This window comes from Pan troglodytes, chromosome 16, assembly GCF_028858775.2.
Source record: "Pan troglodytes isolate AG18354 chromosome 16, NHGRI_mPanTro3-v2.0_pri, whole genome shotgun sequence".
Lineage (NCBI taxonomy): Eukaryota > Metazoa > Chordata > Mammalia > Primates > Hominidae > Pan > Pan troglodytes.
This window is the reverse complement of record NC_072414.2, coordinates 75,402,076-75,423,834: the sequence shown is the minus strand read 5'-3', so window position 1 is coordinate 75,423,834 and position 21,759 is coordinate 75,402,076. Positions and strand designations below refer to the sequence as shown.

At 40.5% G+C, this 21,759-nt stretch overlaps 1 protein-coding gene across 3 annotated transcripts in view; it reads right to left on the bottom strand.

Annotated features, from left to right (window-relative positions):
* HDGFL3 (HDGF like 3) overlaps positions 1-15,043 on the bottom strand; it is a 94,078-nt gene extending 79,035 nt beyond the window's left edge. For 2 of the 3 annotated variants that reach the window (XR_008539646.2, XM_009429704.5), the window contains exon 1: positions 14,551-14,902. Coding sequence is in view for 2 of the 3 variants with exons in the window: in XM_009429704.5 (XP_009427979.1) it covers positions 14,551-14,634 (84 nt within the window). In the remaining variant the exon portion in view is untranslated. Of the gene's footprint in view, positions 1-14,550 lie in introns of all 3 variants that reach the window. The other variant, XM_001149122.8, reaches the window with a different exon arrangement.
* Positions 15,044-21,759: the final 6,716 nt, after the last annotated feature.

The window sequence follows — 21,759 nt, the reverse complement described above, 5'->3', positions numbered from 1 at the left end:
CCATCTTGACCACCCTATATGTACAACATCTGATTCAATCATTTAAATAATCAAACACAGACATTTTCTGAACACTATCTTACTTTCTTTGTTCTCAATTCTAACCAATTGCCTCATTTAAGGACAGGCCTGGGCAAACTTCTGAGGTTTGTCTTTAGTCTTAGCTCTTTATCTTCCAGTAACTTCCTCTCCTGTTCTATTCCATGTAACGCAATGTCACCACAGGACCTTACTTCATTGCTCCTGCCTTTACCACATATGGACTTCCATAAAAACTCACTGTCATGGGACATCTCTTCCAGAGTCCCGTTCTCTGCTTATTTGAATAAATTACAATAAGCACAAAAATCAAGAGTAAAAAAAGGCAATCCGTGCAATGGGAGAAAATTATTTGCAAATCATAGATCTCCTAAGAAGCTAACAACCAGAACATATGATTAAGTCCTACAACTCAACAACAACCACCATTTTTTGCTGATTAAAAAATGGATGAAGGACAATAGACATTATTCCAAAGAAGACATACAAATGGCCAATAAGCACACGAAAAGATGCCCAACATTACTGCTCATTAAGGAAGTGCAAGTCAAAACCATAAGATACCACCTCACACTCATTAGGATTCCTACTTTGAAAAAAACAGAAAATAAGCATTGGCGAGGAAGTAAAGAAATTGGAACCCTTGTGCATTGTTGGTGAGAATGTAAAATGGTGCAGTCCCTATGGAAAACAGTACGGTGTTTCCTCAAAATATTACAAATACAATTACCATATTGAAGTAGAAGGCAGGGCTTAGATCCTGGACCAGAATGAAGACTAGCAGAAACAGGAAAAATACGAAAGCAACTCTCCGTAGGACACACCTACCAGTGCCATGTCAATTTACCATTGCCAGCACAACATCTGGAAGTTATTGCCCCTTTCCATGGCAAAGACAAAATGACCCAGAAGTTACAATCCTTTTTCTAGGAATTTCTGCATAATCTGTCCCTTAATTTCCATGTAATTAAAAGTGGATATAAACATGACTGCAGAACTGCCCCTGAACTGCTACTCTGGGTACACTGCCTACAGGGTAGCCTATAGCGTAGCTGCACTCTGCATGGGGCAGTACCTGTGCTGCTGCTGCTATACACTGCCACGTTAATAAGAGTTGCTGACTCACACCACCACCACCCCACCCATGAATTCTTCCCTGGGCAAAGCCAAGAACCCTCCCAAGCTAAGCCCCAATTTGGGGGCTCACCTGTCCTGCATCAATATGAACAAGGAATTCAACTTCTGGCTACCTACTCCAAAGAACAGAATGTAGGGTCTTTAAGAGATAGTTGTACATTCATGTTCATAACAGCATCATTCACAATAACCAAAAGGTGAAAAAAACTCAGGTATCCATCAATGGATGAATAAACAAAATGTTTTACATATACACAATGGGATGTTATTCAGTCTCAAAAAGGAAGAAAATTTGGACATACATGAGCCTCAAGGATATTATGCTAAGTGAAATAAGCCAGTCACAAAAAAACACATACCATATAATTCCATTTATATGAGGTACCCAGAGTAGCCCATTCATAGAGACACAAAGTGAAGAGGTGATTGCCAGGGACTAGGAGGCAGGGAATGTAGAGTTATTTTTTAATGGGTATAGTTTGTTTTGCAAGATGAAAAGAGTTCTGGAGATAGAGAGTGGTGATGGTTACAAAACAATGTACTTAATATTACATAAACTATACACTTAAAATGATTATTAAGATGGTATAAATTACATTCTATGTATTTTTACAATTAATTTTTTTTTTTAATTACAATGAGCACATAAAAAGCTTATTCCAAGTCTGGTTTTCACCTTTTCTTTACCTAAAATAAATTCAGGGTTTCTGCCTAATTGTCAAAGTGGTTAGTGTGAATTCCTTATCTCCTTTAACTTCCTCCTGGCATCCTATGGAGATGGGTGCAGACAGCAATGAATTTTAGTGCAGCTCCCTTCCACTTACTTGCTCTGTAACTGAGCAAGTCAGTTGGTAAAAGAGATTAATGCATTTTAGCTTTCTCATCCCTTCGAAAACAACAACACTGAAAATCATCTTAAATCTTATGTCTCAGAAGGTACTATCATTTAAATTTTCATTAAAGACTTTGAAATTGCCTGCAGGGAAGGAAAAAGCAATAGAACAAAATGTAAAGGAGGGCTCACTCAGGATGCAGTGTTATCTCTTTCTAATGGTAAGACTATATAGTTGTATTACAAATAATGTAGACAGTTCTAAAAACTACATTTCAATATCGTATGACAAAAAAAGCTGAAACCCAGTCTTTTTGTAATAAATTGCCAATTAAAAATGTCTCCATGTATTCTCTTTTCCACGCTCTTTCTTAGTCAGTTTTGGTTCATTCTTGTTCATTTAGTCTAATTGCAAAGATAGAAAAATCCTGTCATCATGTTTCAGACAAATATTGGGCAAAAAACTTGAGGATTGTATTTGTGACTAATTGTATAACAGTTATTTTAGTTTCTGTTATGTGGAAAGTGTAAAACATTCCAATAAAGGGTTTTTAATGTAGATTTTTTTTTGCACCCATGCTGTTGATTGCTAAATGTAATAGTCTGATCATGATACTGAATAAATGTGTCTTTTTAAAAAAATAAAAGAAAAATATTGTCATCGAGATCTACATATATTGCACTTGTATTCCTCTATGTACATGTTTCTGTTCCTTAATCTATCTCAAGCTCTTTAATGGTAAAATCATGTCTTATTAATTTTTATAATGCTAAGTGTATCACAGTTACTAACCCAGAAGAGATACTCAATAAATACCTAATGAGATTATAATGGTAGAACATTAATGTTACCCAATTCACATAGTTCTACCTTCACATGGAAATAACTGAAAATTTAAAAAGTAAAAGTTTCAATGACAGAAATTAAGAATGTTATATGCTTAAATGCTTAAACCCAGGTTCTTACAAAATTTGGCAAAGAGTGAAAAAAGGGAAAAAAATCTCCTAGGAATGGTTTAAAAAATTAAGTTACATATACTTATATCTTAAAACAAAACAGAAAAGTTTTGAGTAAAATTCTGGATAAAGATGTATTAGTGAAATAAAAGCAAAAATGAAAACAGGTTACAAAACTAATATCCAATGAAGTACTATAACTTATGTGCTAGAAAGTATGAATAGCAGATCACTATATTTTGACTCCATCCTGAAGTTACAAGTTATACACATTTATGTGCCAAATAAAGCCCTGACATTTATTAAATAAACAGTCAAAAAAAGGGACAGATATGTAGAAATATAATAGATATGTTAGATTTATATACCTCTTCATTTTGGAGAGAGTAGTTGACAAAAAATAAACATTAAGAATTTTAAAAAATATATTAGTAAATAGCAATATATTTATATTTGTCCATTATATTTATTGACTTATTTATTAAGTCAATATACTTATTGACTCCTAAAGAAGCTTTCTTTTCAGGAATACAAAAACCATTTTTTAAAAGTTGATCACATATGAAAAGAACACTAAATGAATTAAAATAGTTAAAAAGGATACATAATCTGACAAGATAACCATATTAAAAAACAATAAAGCATTACATACAAACTCTTTAGCCAGTTATAATTCCTAAAATTCTCTCCTAAATATCTCTTGGGCCAACTCAGAAATGAAAATCACAAAACTTATTTTGAAAATGACTATAAAACACCAATTATTCAAATCTACATCATGAAGCCAAATATGACCTGAGGAAAACTAGCTTTAAAAGTTTTCATTTTCAAAAAGATTTCAAAGAAATTAAATAAGACTTTATTTCATTAAGTTTGAAATAGAAGAAAGGAAAAATATACTTGGGGAAAGGTAGTGAAGATGAGATCAGAAATTAATGATTTAGAGAAAAAAATAGAATTGATTAACAAAAAAGGGGGAAACAAAAATCCAAGAAGATTAGAGAAGGTTAGAGAGAGATGATTTTCATTTATAAGCAAAAGATAGGAAGGTGCAGTTAAAGCCTGTTGGCATCTATTTTCTCTATGAAGTATGAAGGTAAAACAATTTGCTGAAAATGAGGGGGAAAGGCTGGAAGAGAATAGTAAATGTATCTACTAACATCTGAGGAAGATGTACAAGGAACTGACCTAGGGCATGCCCACTCTTGTTAAGCTGCACTACTTTTGTCATTTGCTTTTACAATATAAAAATAAGGGACACATTTGTTCTGGGTTACCTGATCCTTTGTAGTTAAATAAATCTTTATCCCAGGAGTGTACTCAAAACGAAGAATGGAGACCATGATATTTCATAACTCTACCTAAGGCTTTGTCCTTCCCCTGACATCACACATAGCATAAGATAGGGTCAGTGCTGAGCTGGAGAACAGCCAGAGTTCTTGAACACCTGGCATATCATAAAATTTAATCTAATCTTATTTCTTTTACTTCAAAATATTTCCATTTATAATAGTATAGTGGGTCTGTTTCTAATAACATTTTACATATTTTATGTGAGTCAGTGAGCCAGATGTAAGACATAAAACTGTGCTTACAGTAACTTTTCAGAAATGTTTCTTTTAAAAAATTGAAGAATGCCTTCCTATCATCAATACCAGGTTCTCTCTACTCAGACTGCTATATCTCACAGTAGCAAGGCAATCTCTTTTTGATGGGACAAAATAATTAAAAAGGAAATACAAAACCATTAGAAACATGTTAATCGCAAAAACTTTACATCCACTTTAAAGGGTACCACAAACCTGCCCTATCTTCGAGTTTCTGAACTTCACAAAAGCTCATCATCTTCAGTCATAGATAGCTTGATACCTCCACAGTCTAGTCCCACAAACCAGGAAAACTCCACAGCCTCGATATCATCAGCCACGGAACACTAGTTTGTCAAACACTGTATATAACTCGGTAGTCAGCAAACGTGTGGAACTTACTACCTTTAAGAAGTCAATTATAGGCCGGGCACGGTGGCTCACGCCTGTAATCCCAGCACTTTGGGAGGCCAAGGCGGGTGGATCACCTGAGGTCAGGAGTTCGAGACCAGCTTGCCCAACATGGCAAAACCCCATCTCTACTAAACATCTAAAAAATTAGCCGGGTGTGGTGGTGTGCGCCCGTAATCCCAGCTAATTGGGAGGCTGAGGCAGGAGAACCTGGGGGCGACGGGGAGGGGGTGATGAGGAGGGTGGTAGAGCTTGCAGTGAGCCAAGAACACACTACTGCACTCCAGCCTGGGGTGACAGAGAGAGACTCCGTCTCAAAAAAAAATAAATAAATAAATAAAGAAGCCAATTAATTATATATATAGTTGTTGATACATTTGCAGTTGAAAGATTAAAAGGAAGATGAGAATTAAAATCTATATAACTAACCTTTTGGGATCAGGGGACATATTGGCCTGGATAGTTCAATGACCTAATACACTATTGCTTTAATTTATGTTCGTGTGACCTTCATGTAAGACTGTGGCTACAGCAGAATAAAAAGCTCAGGACTGTTAACAAATCATCCTCTCAAAAATCCAACTTCTGTTCTATATAAACGCATACAACTCACAGAGATTACTTTCCCTTTGGCCTACTGACCAGACCAGTGTTTTTCAAACTGTAGGTAATGAAACTCATTTAGCAGGTTGCAACCTGACTTTACATAAAATGAAATATAAAAATATCAGAATGTATCACATATAGTAAGTACAACTTGAAAATTTTTTTGTTATAGGTGCATCTTAGTCCATTTTGGGTTGCTGTAACACAATAAATGAGGCTGGGTAATTTATAAAGAAAACAGGCTTTATTTAGCTCATGGTTCTGCAGGCTGGAAAGTATAAGCATGGTACCAGCATCTGCTCAGCTTCTGGTAAGGGCCACGTGCTAACTCAAAACATGGCAAAGAAGGTCAAAGGGAAAGTGGACACGTGAAAAGCAACCAAACAGGAGGAAGAAACTTGCTTTATAACTCACTCTTGCAAGAACTAATCTATTCTCAGAGAACTAATCTAGTCTCCAGAGAGGGAGAACTCACTACCACAGGACCAGCAACAGTACCCAAACACCTCTCGCTAGAACCCACCTCCCAACACCACCACACTGGGGATAAAATTTCAACATGAGTTTTGGAGGGGACAAACGGATCATATAAAAATCTCAGCAGAGTGTGTGTGTGCATGCATGTGCACGTACTGGGATGGGAATTAATATTTATTTCTCACTGTAGGTTACAGTCAAAAAACCTGAAAGCCGTTAGACTGCAATCAATCAGCAACAACAACTCATTTCCAAAGTCTAAATATTTTTTTCAAAATTATTGACTTCATCATCATGTAGTAGTCCAGGGAAGGAGATAAGAAAAGTTATAACTTGTTTTAAATTAGTTGGTTTCATTTGGAACATCAAATAGTGGTCTAGAGGGAATTTTCAATCCATTCAACATATGGTAACTCTAAAAGGATTAACTGAGAATTTATACTACTACTCCCTCTGAACAAGCATTTCCTCCAATATCAAACATGTTATTAATAATAAAGTACTACTTCAGTGTCAAAGGAAAAGGAAATAGAGATCTGAAGTTGAGTTTATTTTCTGACCTGTCTACATCATAAAAAATCCTTAATCTTCTGTGAAACTCATTTTTATATGCGCTAACCACTACTGAAACTATCACTTAAAACCACTCTCATCTCATATTTTGCAATAGAAACTGAGAAGTTATTACTATGTGATCAGAAATTTTCCAGTCCCCATACAGGCAACCTGGCAGCTACCACTGACTCCCCTACACTGACACCTCTACTTCTGGGTAGCTGTATAGACTCTATATTCAGACTTAGAGAATCTATTCAGAATATGAGTTTCAATGATCAAATGAGAAGAATAGTTTATTCTTAGACCCTTTTTGTATGTTAATGTGGTCCAGTTTATCTTGTCCCCAAATCCTGAAGCTCTGTGGAACTTCTAGAAATGGCCTATCACAAGCCAGGTGCAGGGGCTCACACCTGTAATCCCAGCACTTTGGGAGGCCGAGGCGGGTGGATCACGAGGTCAGGAGTTCAAGATCAGCCTGGCCTAGATAGTAAAACCCAGTCTCTACTAAAAATACAAAAAAAAAATTAGCCGGGCGTGGTGGTGGGCACCTGTAATCTCAGCTACTCAGGAGACTGAGGCAGAGAACTGCTTAAACTCAGGAGGCAGAGGATGCAGTGAGCCGAGATCGCCCCACTGCACTCCAGCCTGGGCGACAAAGCGAAACTCCATCTCAAAAAAAAAAAAAAAAAAAAGGCCAGGTGTGGTGGCTTACACCTGTAATCCCAGCACTTTGAGAGGCCGAGGCAGGCAGATCACGAGGTCAGGAGATTGAGACCATCCTGGCTAACACAGTGAAACCCCATCTCTACTAAAAAAATACAAAAAAATTAGCCCGGCATGGTGGTGGGCACCTGTAGTCCTAGCTACTCGGGAGGCTGAGGCAGGAACCCGGGAGGCGGAGCTTGCAGTGAGCAGAGATCCCGCCACTGCACTCCAGCCTTGATGACAGAGCAAGACTCCATCTCAAAAAAAAAAAGAAAAAAAAGAAATGGCCTATCACACTCAGAAATCAGGATGGGTAACAATGGGAAGTCCCCAAATTCCCAGAGTCTAGAGCCAACTCACTATTATAAAGCCACAAAGCAGCTGCTGAAAAACATACCTTCCAAACCACAGAAGCATTTACTGAGACTTTACTACGTTCCCTGCATTGTATAAATAAGAAGCTTTGTGTTCTTGGGAGATAATTATTTAGTAACTTAATTGGAACTTAATTAGCAAATAGTTCTTTCATATACATTTTAACATTTGATCCTTAGGAAAAAGAAGGGAAAGAGTAAGAATTATCATCCATCCTATTTTACAAAGAGGTTCACAATAAAAAAGATGCCCAGCCTAACAAACCAAGATAGTAGTGGAATGAAGTACTTGTCTTTTAACCCCTGGTCTGATTCTTTCTCTTCATTGCAGGACTTCCTCAGAAATCTGGAGGATGTCATTCTGAAGGCTTGTGCTCACCAATCATTAGATTACTTTATTCTTTTTTTTTTTTCCACTTCTGTGTGGCTCTCTGTGACCATACAGATGGTTATTTACCAGACTAATTGTGGTAAATTCTTATCTAGGTAAAAAGAAGACAGAAAAAAATAATTTACAATCTCTATCCTCTATTTCAATGAGGGTATTTTTATGCAGGAGAAATTAATATTTGTAACATGAAGGTCAACCTATTCCCCCTTTTACATAGTTGCCAATAGTTTAAATACACCATATGAGCAAATTATTTTACGTATTAGGACCACTGTTGACCTTTAAAGATCCTTCATAGTCAGTACTTCTACTCTACCTAGAGTGAATGACTAGTTTTTTTTTTTTAAAGTTCTAATGAGTTGCAAACAGACATGTTTATAAAATAAAAATAAATTATGAGAAAAATAAAGACATACAAAATGTAAGCCTCAATTATTAGATTCACAAAGCTACTCCATCAAACGGCTCTAAAAATTTCTAAACTCTTATTTCAATTTCTGTACCTATTTTGTCACTGACAAGTAACATTCACAGGACATGCTTTCAGTAGCACTGCAAGTGATTAGAACACCTTTTTGTAGTGGATGAATAACTACATCAAGTGGGTTGGATTCTGATCTAACATCTGAGACTTTTGAAACAGAAAACTTTCTCCAATAAATAAATATATTCGGGCTAGTCTCCTACTATATTTATTATACTTACAAGCCTATAATACTTTTCTAATGCGAACAGGCTTTTCAATGAAGTTGTACATAATTTTAAACCATCAGTCATTTCCCAAAAGAATCAAATACAATCTCTAATAGTAGAAAACTGACTTCCGAGAATTAATATTATTTTCCAAATCATGGAGGAACAGTAGTCATTAGAGAATTCCAAAGGGGATGTGCCAGGAATAGAGACTCATCTGGTTGAAACGGGAGCATCGGAAAATGAACATATTGGTATCAAAAGTTTAAAGTTCCTATTAGCTCCCAGATTAAGTGGGAGAAAATGAGACAATTTGCCAAATCCTTGGCAAAGTGAAAGTAGTCCCTGGGAAAAAGACTGAGTGAGCTTGTGCCAGGACTGAACAACTGATGTACTTCTTAGGCCAAAGTAATGAAGATTATAAACACCTTACTTTATGTTGAGATTAAAAAGAACTTAAGTCCCAAATGATTCTCTGAAAATAATGTGGCCTGGTCTCCAGAAATAAATTTATCACCTTCTTAGTAGATCATTGTCAAATGCAAAAAACCTGAAAGTGCTATGGATCAGAAAAGGAAGATTCCCAACAAATATTTATATTAATAAAGGGTATGGAAACACTTCATAATCATGTTTTAGAATTGCTGCAAATTTAATCTATTGCTAGAGATATGAAAAAACTATACCCCTGTGCCTTACATACAGTAGGTGCTCAACAAAAGTTCAGTAAGAGCTCAGCTCTTGAAGCTGTATAAATAGGAAGGTCAAATGCTTTATTCTTATGCTTTACAAAGTGAGAGGTTAAAGAAAGCTAGATCAAAAATATGATAAGCAGTGATTTAATATTAAAGGAAGAGAAAGACACTGATGCAGGTAAACAAACCAGACAGGCTGAAACCAGAACTCAAAGAAAGTCTAAAGAGAATGCTCTAAAGTAGAAAATGAAGTTTCTATATAAGTCATAAGGGAATAGGAAGATGCAGCTTGGTAGGAGTGAGGACTCGAAGGAAAAAAAAAAACTCACTGAAAGCTAAAAATAGTGAAATTTAATCCATGTAGAAGTATTAGTTCTCCTTTCTCCCTAACTCATATAAAATGTGTTTTTTTAATTGAGGTATAACTTTCATACAGTATAGTGCACAAATCTTAAATGTACAGCTTGATACATTTTTACATATGTACACATCCATGTAACACCATCCAGATCAAGACAGGGAACATTTCCAGTGCCTTCTCCTATTCAATAACTCCTTTCTACCCACTACAAACCAGTGACCACTGTATCAGTAATTTATTCCTTTTTATTGTCAAATAGTACTCCACTATGTGAATATACTACAAATTTGTTCACTCATTCTCCTGTTGATGGACATTTGGGTTGTTTCCTGTTCTATCATGAAGAAAGTTGTTATGTATGAGCATTCTTGTACAGTATTTTGGTGAATATAAACACTCATTTCTCTTGGGTATATGCCTAGAAGAGACTGCTAGGTCACAAGGTAAGCATATGTAGATTAAGTCAGTTTTCTTAAGTAACTATCAATACACTCTACTAGCAATATTTGATAATTCTCATATAAAGTTTTTAAATGTAAAAAAGTGCTTTAGTTAAAGCACAAGAATTTTGAGGCTTTTTGTTTACATTGTTTTCTGACCTTTTAGAGTAGGGGGTAACATAAGCAGAGTGCTCACATCTCAGCGGAAGGTTTGGGTGGGGTATGGGAAGAAAACAGAATTTCGATTTCAGTTTCTTACTCTTTTAGCTAAAAAGTAAATTTTACTAATATTTTATATGCAAGTTGACACTATTAATAGTATTCTTATTCAGATGGTTATGTTTATTCACGTTGGGTATACTGTGATTTACTGCCATTTGGTGTGTGCCCGGTTGAGCAGGATTATGGACTATCTACTTCTAACTGAACTAGCTCTCACCAAATGAACAGGTGGCTAAAAAAAAGAAAGATTCCTACACAAAAAGAATATTAGTAATGTAGATGCAAGCAAACAACAAGGTAAATGTCTAAGCTGACACTTCTATTTTAGAAAATCTCTTCGGAAGTTAAGAACAATGACCATCCATCTAGTCAAATCTCACAAGAAGCAGGCAGAAAATATTCCAAAAATTAAGACTTTAAAAAATATGAACTTAACCTATAAGTAATAATAAGTATTATTACTGTTAACGATATTGTGCAATGAAAATTTTAAAACATATTGTTTTCATCATGTCATCCCTTTTAGTTTTTGTGTTTATTTTATGCTGTATATAGTAGTAACAGAAAGCACATGTATATATAAAGAAAATTTAGATATATTAGTGATGTATGCTCAAATTATTTTACCAACAGGGTACACAAACAAAAGCAATCAGAGACTCGTTTTAGCCTCAGTACTTTTTAACATTAAGCTAGCTAATCCATAACATAGATGAACTTCTAATTTTTAAAGCCACACAAAATTAGGCATACTAGATGAGAAACAGCCAGCTGCTATTTAATGTTAGAATAATACATCTGAACAATGGGGGAGAAGGAAGGAGGAGGACAGGAATCTACCAGAAAGAGGCATGAGAGTACTTTCGTAGGCACTGTTCTATACCTTGGTAGGTATTATGCCAATGTATTTATGTATTTATATTACATATATGTATCACATATACTTATATATATCAGACATATATCATATAGAGAGCTATATTTATATTATACCAATGTATACATTTGTCAAACTCACCGAATGGTACAGTTAAGGTAAGTACATTCCATTCCATGTAAATTTTACCTCAAAAGAGAAAAGGATCCATTCAAAGTATTAACCACTAGGTTAATGGCATGCATGTGTCTAGGAGTAAATTATGGCGATGTGTGCAACTTACCTTGAAATGCATTAAAACAAGAGGAACTATTATGTAGATAGAGGGATGGATATACGAACAGATGCATGAAAGAGCAAGTAGAATGAAATTTAATTGTAGAATCTAGGTGTAGATAAATGGGTCTTCACAGTTCAATTTTTTAAACTTATCTATATATTCGAAATTTTTCAGGATAAAATATTGGAAAAATAAATCTGAGTTGAAAGTTGACAATAATTTAAAATAGTGTAGTGATACAAAGGAAAGTTAGAAATTCAAAAAGGAAAAAGGTAGGAACATACAAGTACCATCACTTGGTGCTTCTAGATACTCTGTATTTGTGAGGTGAGAATTATCTTTATTTTACAGACGAGTAAACAGAAACTTAGAAAGATTACAGAACATGCACAAGGTCACAGTGTGAAGCCCAGCCAAGAGCTGAATCCAACCTGTAGGAATTCTGAATCCTCTTGACTTACATTCCTCACAAAGGGCTGCCTAGGACCAAACATCTTCCCTAGAGCAAGGAAGTTGCTTCTCCATTCCTGCATGAACCAGCTCTAATACAAAGTGCCTTCCTACAACATGTACTCTGAAATCTGTTTCTTCCTGGTTTCCCTCCTAAGTTTGAGTCCTTGGCGCCCCACAGTATCTAATCCCCACATGAATGGCCTTCGTATCAAGTGATAATATTTGAAATTTCAATAAGCAAGACTTTTTTTTCCCAGTTAGCATTTTATAACATTATCATCTACACAGCTATACCTAGGTGTAAAATGGGAATAATGCCTCATAGAATTGGGATAAAAAAAATGAAAACATATGTGAAGTATACGCACTGTAAAAAAGGGGACTCAAATCTTTTTCTAACCTTTACCTTTGGAAATTGCAGCATGCCACTAACGAGAAAATAAAACTTCTTTTTTTGAGTCTTAGGTTGTTTCTTGAGGAGCTCGTTAAATGTGAATAGATACAGATTTTTCTTTCTTGTACCTATTTTATCTAAAAACTTAATTTTGTTTCCTCATTTTATTTTCCATTTTGCCTTATTTGGAATTATCACTTCCAGGAATTTTATGTACAATTAGATATACAACTAGGACCACTTCCGTAGGATTTTTCTGTTTCACAAATTACTACAGGTGGCCAACCTGTACAGGCAACATATTAATGAAATTTTAAGTCTATTTTCTTTTTGACTATCAGAAGATATTTTTCAAAGGGAAGATTTTAAAAAGCCATTATGTTACTAGGAAATGACCAACTAGTAACGGTAACCTTTAATTGGCTTTGACTGTGTTTATACACATATGGCCCTAAAGCTATACATTTCTTACTTGGCAAACAGATTCGGGGATTTTCTGAAGTCACAAATATATTCAGGGACTCCTAAAGTCACAAATCTTGCCTCTCTAAGCAATACTGTATTACAGCATAAAAAATAACCAGTTATTCTACCTTAAAAACTTTGCCTTATCTTAAGGACAATCTACAGTTCAGATGCGAAGCTATTTTCAGTCTACTGGAACCTGAATAAGACTGTTTTTTCCTCTTGATATCTGAGGTTGTTAGTGTTGGAAAGGATCCTAGAGATGATTTTATAGTTGCAGAAATGGATATGCAGACAGTTGAAATGATTAGTCCATAACAGAGCCTGAACCAGACACCAGGTCCCCCAATTCCTGGCCTAGTGTTCTTTCCATTTGACAATCATGCCAAACCAAATATTTAAAAAGTGATTATGTCCATCCATTACTTCAACTTCACTAAATTTCAGTCTGGCCACTCGTGATGTCACTTCCTTTTGTGAATGGGTGTATTTTTTTTTTCTTGATCTTGCTATCTTCACTTGACTACAATACAACATCTTAGAGCTCACACTATATTTATGCCAATTTTCTCCATGCCTGTTTCCGTTCCTAAAGGATACCAATATAATCTCTAGAATGCCTTGACCCTCCTTTTCACAAGATTTCTTATTTCAAGCAATCAACTGCCAACCATACAAAAATAAAAATAAAAAGGATTTCTTCTAAAACACAAAGCACACATGGCAGTGTTGTGTGTCTTCCTCAAAGAGCTTAATAAAAATTGTGAATGCTACGTATTACATGCAGACGCTTTCTAGAAAAAGAGCCCAACGACAACCTTGTTATGTAGGAAGAGAGAGCTATTGTGGACTGTAGCAGGAGGCCAAGAATAAGGTTTGAGATTCTACCTAAAACAAATATGGAGGTGGAAAGGCACAAGAAGCTTGCTGGACCCACCAGTCAGAGGTAGGCTGCAAGCTCTCGGCTATCAGAGGTCGGTTTAAAAGAACGATGGGCACCAGAGAGGCACGTACCCTGGGACAATGATAGGGCAGGCGGGGCACCGGGAATCGCGCTCAGGGAAAACTCAACAAGTCTAGAAGGGAAAGAGATGGATGAATGACTGCCAAGAGGCTCCCGCTGGCCTCTGGATGACCACTACCACTTTCCAGGATTTACTGCCCGCCGGCACTCGCCGGCTCGCGGACAGCCGTTCACCCCGCTGCCGTACCTGCCCCGACGTTCGCCCGGGACCCAGGGTATCCACCAATGACCCTGCCCGGAGCCGAAGCCTCCGTCGCAGGCCCGCTGCCCGGCGGCGTCGCTTCCCGGTCGGCACCGGCTTTCCAGGAGGAAGGCAGCGTCGGGCCTGCGGGGGCCGGACCCGCCTTCGAAAGTGGGCGGAAGGATGGCCGCCCTGGCGGAGTGCGGGCGAGGCCGGGAGCCCTTGCCTCAGCCCCGGCCCCGTCTTCTTCGTGCCGCGCCGCCCTCAGCCCTCACCACAGCCGGCCGCGAGCTGCGGGCTCGGGGCTGAGGCGATGGGGAAAGGGGGCGGGCGCGCCATCATGAAGGGGAAAATGGTGGGCGGGCGGGCCCGCGCGCGGCCGCGGTACTCACCCGGGCCGGCCAGTGCGGGTAGCCCTTCATCTTGGCGAAGACCAGGTCGCCCGCTTTGTACTCGCGGGGCCGCGGACGCGCCATCCCAGCCGCTCCCCTTCCTGGTAGTCCTTGGTCGCCGCGAAGATGCCGGGAGGCCGCCCCCCCGCGGGCCGACGGATTGCGCCGCGCTCCCCGCGGGCCTCAAGCCGGGCGGACGAGCGGCCGCTCCGACGAGGGGAAGCGGCGAGGCGGCGGCTGAGGCAAGGGGTGGGCGGGGGGCGCAGCAGGCCCGGCAAATCACGGCCCGGCAGCGGGGGAGGGGAGCCCCCGGCCGTTCGGCGCTCGCCCGCGTCCGGCCGCGCCAAGGTCCCCGCCGCCGCCGCCGCCGCCGCCGCGCGCGCTGCTCACCAGCGCCGCGTCGCCTGCCTCATGCCGCCGCTGCCGGTCTCCCTCCCGGGCTCCCGGGCGCGGCGCGAGCGCCGGGCCTCGCGTCTGCTCCGAATTCCTTCTCGGGCAGCGACCGCAAACACGATCTTATTATTGTTCTCGCGCGCGCTCAGCATCCCCCCCGCCCCGCTTCCCGCTTCCCGCTTCCCGCTCCCCTCCCCTTCCCTCCCGCGCCGGCCGGTTAATTCCTAGGTACACGGCCGGCTTTCGCGGAGAAACCGAGCGCGCCAGCCCGGCTTCTCGGCTGGCGGGCGGGCGGTGGGCGCGTCCTCCCCCAGCACCGAAGCCCGCGCCGGGCGGGCGGGAGTGCCTACTCCGGAGGACGCCCGCCGCCTGCTCTCTTTTGTTCTTGGCCCGGAGCTGCCTGCCGCAGCCCAGCCAATCACCACCCGGCCGCCCCCTTCCCCTCCCGTCCGTGCCACTCTGGGGGTTCTCCCCACTCGCGCCCCCCGCTCCCACGCCCACCTCCCGCTGACTCGACCCTCTCCTGGCTACCCCCAGCCAGCCACTTCCGCGGCTGCTCTCTGGTGAGTGGGGGACAAAGGCGCTCCAGGCCTAGGGGACGGCGGCGCGAGGGGACCCTCTGCTGGGCACCAAGCTGCCGGAAAGAGCACCGCTCCGGAGTCAGCGACCTTATTGGATTCTTGCCCCAGGTCTGCCCTTAACAATGCAGTGTGACCCACCTAGGGCGAGCTATTTAATCGGAGTCATGGGAGGTTTTCTCATTTGCTGAATGGCACAGACGGGATTCGAACCTGTATCCACATGAGTCCAAAGTCCATAAGCGGTTATGTTTCTCTCTGTGTGCGTTTCCTAGGCCTGCAGTGTTTGTGAAAAGGACTTGCACTGGCCGGTCACTTGTTTCCAATCCTGGCAACCTTTTGGACAACGTTTTTGAAATTAGCATCCCTTTCTGGAGATTTATGTACATATACAGTTCATTAGCTCTAGAACATGTTCATTTACCACCATTTTACTCTAAATTCCCTAGCTGGCTGCTTTCAAAGACATTTTGAGAGTAGGAATCTTCCTAACACTCTCTTTTGTGAGGAGTAAGTAGAATAATTCAAGGAATCGTTTGGAGTCTGTCCAATGAATGAATGCTGCTTCTTTAATCATGCTGTAACCCACCTCCTTTAAGGGGTCAGCTGGCATAGCTCCTAAATGCTGCTTTCTGTGGCCCTCACCTTGTCACACGGACAGTTCTCATTTGTGTCTGTTCTCTCTCCCTTTTACAGAAGCTACAGTTTTCCCCACCATCCGCCCCCCTCTCTGGCCTTGTAGAATGGTGTGTGTGTGTTTTAACTCCTGCTCTTGTTCTGTGGTGCTGGGCTTCCTATGATGGGGCTTTAAAGTCTCTAGATTTCCTGTGGATTGTTTACTTTGTTAGCAGTGCTTTTACATTACTTTACTAATGCATTTCCTTACTACTTGCATCTCATGATTTTTCTTTTTTTTTTTTTTTTTTGGTATTGACCTGTACTCACCTGTCCTACAGGTTCGTTTTTTTCCTCTTTTCTCACTGTGGAAGATGAGTCTAGGTCCTCTTTGCCTCAGTTGTAATGATCTGCTAACATCTCTCTCTCCTAGAACCTACCGTATGCAGCTGCCATGATGTCACACATTGCTCATGAAGCTGTAGAATGATTTCTGTATCCTCATATGTCAAACTCACATCCCTCTGACTAGCTGTCAAAGCCCTAGCTGTTGCCTGCTTGCCCCTACAGTCCAGCCTCCCTGTGGGCACGGGGTGGATATAGGGAAGAGGAGAGAAATGAGAGGGGAAAGGTTGTCAGTTGGAAGCCAACCAGGGGAGGGCAGTAAACAATGGAGGGATGCAATCACAGTTCAGGTTTAGACATTACTTTGGTGGCCAGCATGGGACTAGACTTGAGGTGAGAGGCTTGGGGCAGGACCTGCATTGATATTCTCTCCCCAGGAGAGATAAGACAAGGGCTGAGACAGAGCTTGCTGATTCTTTGGGTGGTAGGTGGGTAGGAAGGAGGAAGAGTAGAAACTGATTCCCTGGTTTCTGGTTGGAGCAACAGGATGATTAGTTTTGACACTCACCAAGGTGCAGAAATCCATGAAGAATGGGCAGGTTTAGAGATGAGATCTTGAGTGGTTTGGGATGTGTTGAGATTTCCATGGGCCATCCAGAGAGCTAGTTAGTGGGCAGCTAAATACACAGCTTAGAGAAAGTGGTCAAGACAGAATGTAGACTTTTGAGTGATATCAGTATATAAGTGGTCACTGAAACCATAACAGAGGATGCCCAGGAAACTGTAGAATGAGAAAAGCAGTGCCCAAGTTTGGAGCCAGGTAACACCAACATCTAAGGGTCAGGTAGAAGAAGAACGTAGTGTCATAGGAGCCAAGGAGTAAAAGATTTTCCAGAAGGAAGGAAATGTCTGGGTAGGTGCCACAAGGAGGTCAAGTGAGATATGGAAGGAGATAAGTCTGTTAAACCTGGTGATTGAGAAGTCACTGATGAAACAGTTGGGAACTGTTTCACTGAATGGTATTGGGAAGACACCAGAGTGGTGGATTGAGATGTGAGTAAGAGGTGAAAATGTGGAGGCAGTATAGACAACTCATTGCTCATTGCCAGCAGTGGAGAAGGAGTAGCAAGAAAGGATGAAGGAGCCAGGCATGGTGGAGTGCGCTTGTAGGATTTCTTGAGCCTGGGAGTTCGAAGCTGCTGTGAGCTGTGATCACACCACTGCACTCCAGCCTGGACAACAGAGACCTCATCTCTTAAAAAAACATGAAGGGAGAGTTATTCTGTTGTGATTTCTGGCTGGTTTTTAAAGCTAGGAGAAATTTTAGTTTGTAATGAGGAGAAGTAGCCAGTAGAGTGCATAACTGATAGAGTTTGGTAATTTTGAGAAGGTGGAAATTTCTCCCAATCTAGGCTTTGGTTTCAGGTTTGCTCAGCACACATCATTTGCCTGACTCTCAATCTTTCATCTAACCAAGTCAGACTTAATAATACACCCACATGGGCTCCCTCTGGCTGGTCATCAGGAATCGCCTAATGCTCTTGGCTAAGAGCCCATCTGTCTCTGCAGCCAGGATGGATGCACACCACCTTGTCAACACATTGTGACTGGGGATGAAGCATTGCCCTGTGGCTTTCACTGCAGACAGAGCTTTCAGACTGGTTCTTCCACTTTATGCAAAGGACTAAGCTGTGGCTATTCCAGAACAACGCTCTACTCAAATATTTAACAGATAATATGTAACTCTTTAGAGATATAATTAGGACCATTAAAAGAGTCTGATGTATTTTATTTTAGTCAGTGTGGCCCCAGGAGCTGGTCTATTTGCTATATCAAAATAGCATACATTAATTTTACTTCTGAAACATAGAAGGAAATCCATTCACAAATGGTGATAATACCAACTTTCTTTGATCACTTTTTATTTCAGCATCCTCAAATCCCTGCAGGCTAGTACTTCTCCTTGCCTTTGGCTTCTTGATGTATTTTTGCCATCCTCTTCTCAATCATACACATATATGTATATTGTTGACGTGATCCTGTTGTCACTTTCTCCTTTCATCACTTAGCTTTCTAGTAAAACTCTAACAGTTCCTTCAAATCTTGCCCCCAAATTCACCCATTCCATAATGCTTCAATTGCCTAAAATCTATTCCTTTGTCCAAGTTATATATGAGGTGATACATACAAGATACTTAGAACAGTGCCTGGCACATAGTAAATTCTCATTAAATGTTAGTCGATATTGTTATCTTTGTTGTTTACATGGTGTGGTGAAAAGAACTGTGGAAAGGGATTCAGGAAAATTTGGTGTTACACACACACACACACACACACACACACACACACACACTCAGCATGTTAGAAGAGAGCTCCCTGGGCCTTGCATCAGAGTCCATTTCCATTACTTTTGCCACTAGAGGTATCTCTTAAATGTCTTTCACCCCAATCCCAGGGGACTGGTCTCACATTCCTTGAAAGAGAAAGGTCTGTAAGATATTGACACCCTCTTGAGAGTCAAATAAAAGAACTGTAACATACTACTTGTAGTGAGAGAGACAACTCCCATGTTGGTGTGAGCATCAGGGGCAGTTCTAAGTTGGTAAAAGGCACCATAGAGTCAACATGGGCCATGAGGGGAGAGGTCCATGGTTAAATGTTGGGGTCAACCAGAATTGCCTGAGTAGGGATGGGTAACAGCAGCAACTGCACTTAGGTCACCAAGTAGAGATACAGATAGCACCTCAATCATAACCCCAGAAATGTTAATGGTCTTGGAAGGCACTGCTTGAGCTACCTGGGACCTTATTTGGGGATGGAAATAGGGATTGCTTTAGGTCCTAGGAATTCTCATGAGACTGTGTGCCTAAGGACTATTTCAGTTTAGGTTGTTTTCATTCTTACCCCTTCACTGTTGTGTTGCAGGCTGAGGAGCAAACTGGGTAATTTTACTGAATGACTAGCTAATTGGAGAGAGGGGGTTCAAGATGTAGAAGATATTAAAGGTTTGAAGAGTTTTGCAAGTTTGCCTACCATTTATGCTAGTATTGTTTCAATAGTAGTGTATATGCTGCTGAAGGGAGCATTAGATTACAATTATATTATTAGTTAGCATTCATTCATTTATTGAATAAGTATTTGTTGAGTATGGTTATGTGTCATCATTGTTCTAGATCTAGGACCCATGGAGAATAATGAAGGAATCAAAACTATGCCAAATGAAGTAGTGTTACAGGAGGCTAGGGTATCTATAGCTAACCGTCTGAAGGGCTACCATGTAGAGTGAACAATGTGGGAGACATGATACTTTGATAGTTTGAGGCTTAGACATGAAGAGGCCTAGTAGCTTTAATTTCACCCTCTTGAAGTGCTGACCTACTGTGTAAAGAATCATAAATACCTTGCTAGTATGGAAGAGGAGTGGGGCACATGGAGAGAGATAGGTCTTGGAGAATGAAAAATGAAAGAGAGGAGAGAGAGGCCCAGCCAGTCCCCAACTCTTCCAGTCTCTCTTGTTGACTGGAAGCCAGACATGTGAGCAAAACCATGTTGGATCCTCCAACCTCAGTTAAGCTATCCTAGCCAACACCATGTGGCAGAGACAAACTATCATCATTGAGCCTCACCCAAATCACAGACCATGAGCAAGTAAATAATGGCAGCTGTTTTAAGCCACAAAATTTGGGGCTGTTTTGTTATGTAGAAACAAACAACAGAAGCAGGGTTTAATAGCAGATTAGATACAGCTGAAGTGAGCTACTGATCTGGAAGATGGATCAAAAGGAAAGATATTCAGACAGAAGCTCAGAGGGAAAAAAAAGGGAGGAAAAAACAGAAAAGAACATAGTATACTCACACCAACTTTCTATTAGCTAGTATTTGTAAGTTAGTATTCTTTTTCTCTGAGATATGGTGAAAAATCTAATATGAAGTCCCAAAAGATGATGAGAGGGAGAGAATGGAATAGAAGCAGTATTTGAAGCAGTGATGGTCATGAATTTGCCAAAACTGATTAACAGTACAGCTATGGATTGAATATTTGTGTCCTCCCACCCCCGATTCATTTGTTGAAACTCTAATCGCCAGTGTGATGGTATTTGGAGGTGGGGCCTTTGGGAGGTAATTATGTCATGAAAATAGAGTTCTCATGATGAGGTTAGTGCCTTTATAAGAAGAGATACAAAAGAAGTTGCTTCTTTTTTCTTTTTTTGAGATGGAGTTTTGCTCTTTTTGCCCAGGCTGGAGAGCAATGGCATGATCTTGGCTCACTGCAACCTCCGCCTCCTGGGTTCAAGTGATTCTCCTGCCTCAGCCTCCCGAATAGCTGGGATTACAGGTGTGCACCACCACACCCAGCTAATTTTGTATTTTTAGTAGAGACGAGGTTTCACCTTATTGGCCAGGCTGGCCTTGAACTCCTGACCTCAGGTGATCTGCCCAACCTCGGCCTCCCTAAGTGCTGGGATTACAGGCATAGTCACTGTGTCAGGCCAAGAGCTTGCTTCTTTTCTCTGCCTTTACCCTATGAGGATACAGTGAGAAGATGGTGATTTGCAAACCAGGAACTGTGCCCTCACCAGACACCAGCTCTGCTGGTGCATTGATCTTGGATTTCCCAGCTTCCAGAACTGTTAGAAATAAATGCCTGTTTAAACCACTCAGTCTACGGTATTTTTGCTATAGCAGCCCAAATCAAATGAGACAGATATCAAGCCATAGATTAAACAGTATTTTGAACATCAATCATGACATATTTTTTAAAACCACTCCTAAGAACATAATAGTAGGCTGGATGTGGTGGCTCATGCTTATAATCTCAGCATTTTGGGAGGCCAAGGCAGGAAGATCACTTGAGCCCAGGAGTCTGAGACCAGCCTGGGCAGTATAATGAGCCCCTGTCTCTAACAAAAAAAAAAACAACAACAAAATCCAGCAGTGGTGGCATGCACCTGTAGTCCCAGCTAATTGGGAGGCTAAGGTAGGAGGATCACGTCAGCCTGGGAGGTTGAGGCGGCAGTGAGCTGTGATTGTGCTACTGCACTTCAGCTTAGGTGACGGAGTGAGACCCTGTCTCAAACAAAACAAAACAAAACCAAACCCAGCAACCATAATAGTAAAATTGTTGAAACCCATAGACAATGAGAATATATAAAAAGAAGACCAAGGCAAAAACACATTATCTTCAAAGGTGCAGCACAAAGAATGATAGCTGATTAATCAGCAGAAAGAAAATAACTAGCAACCTAAAATTCTAAAGCAAACTTCTTTCAAATAAAAG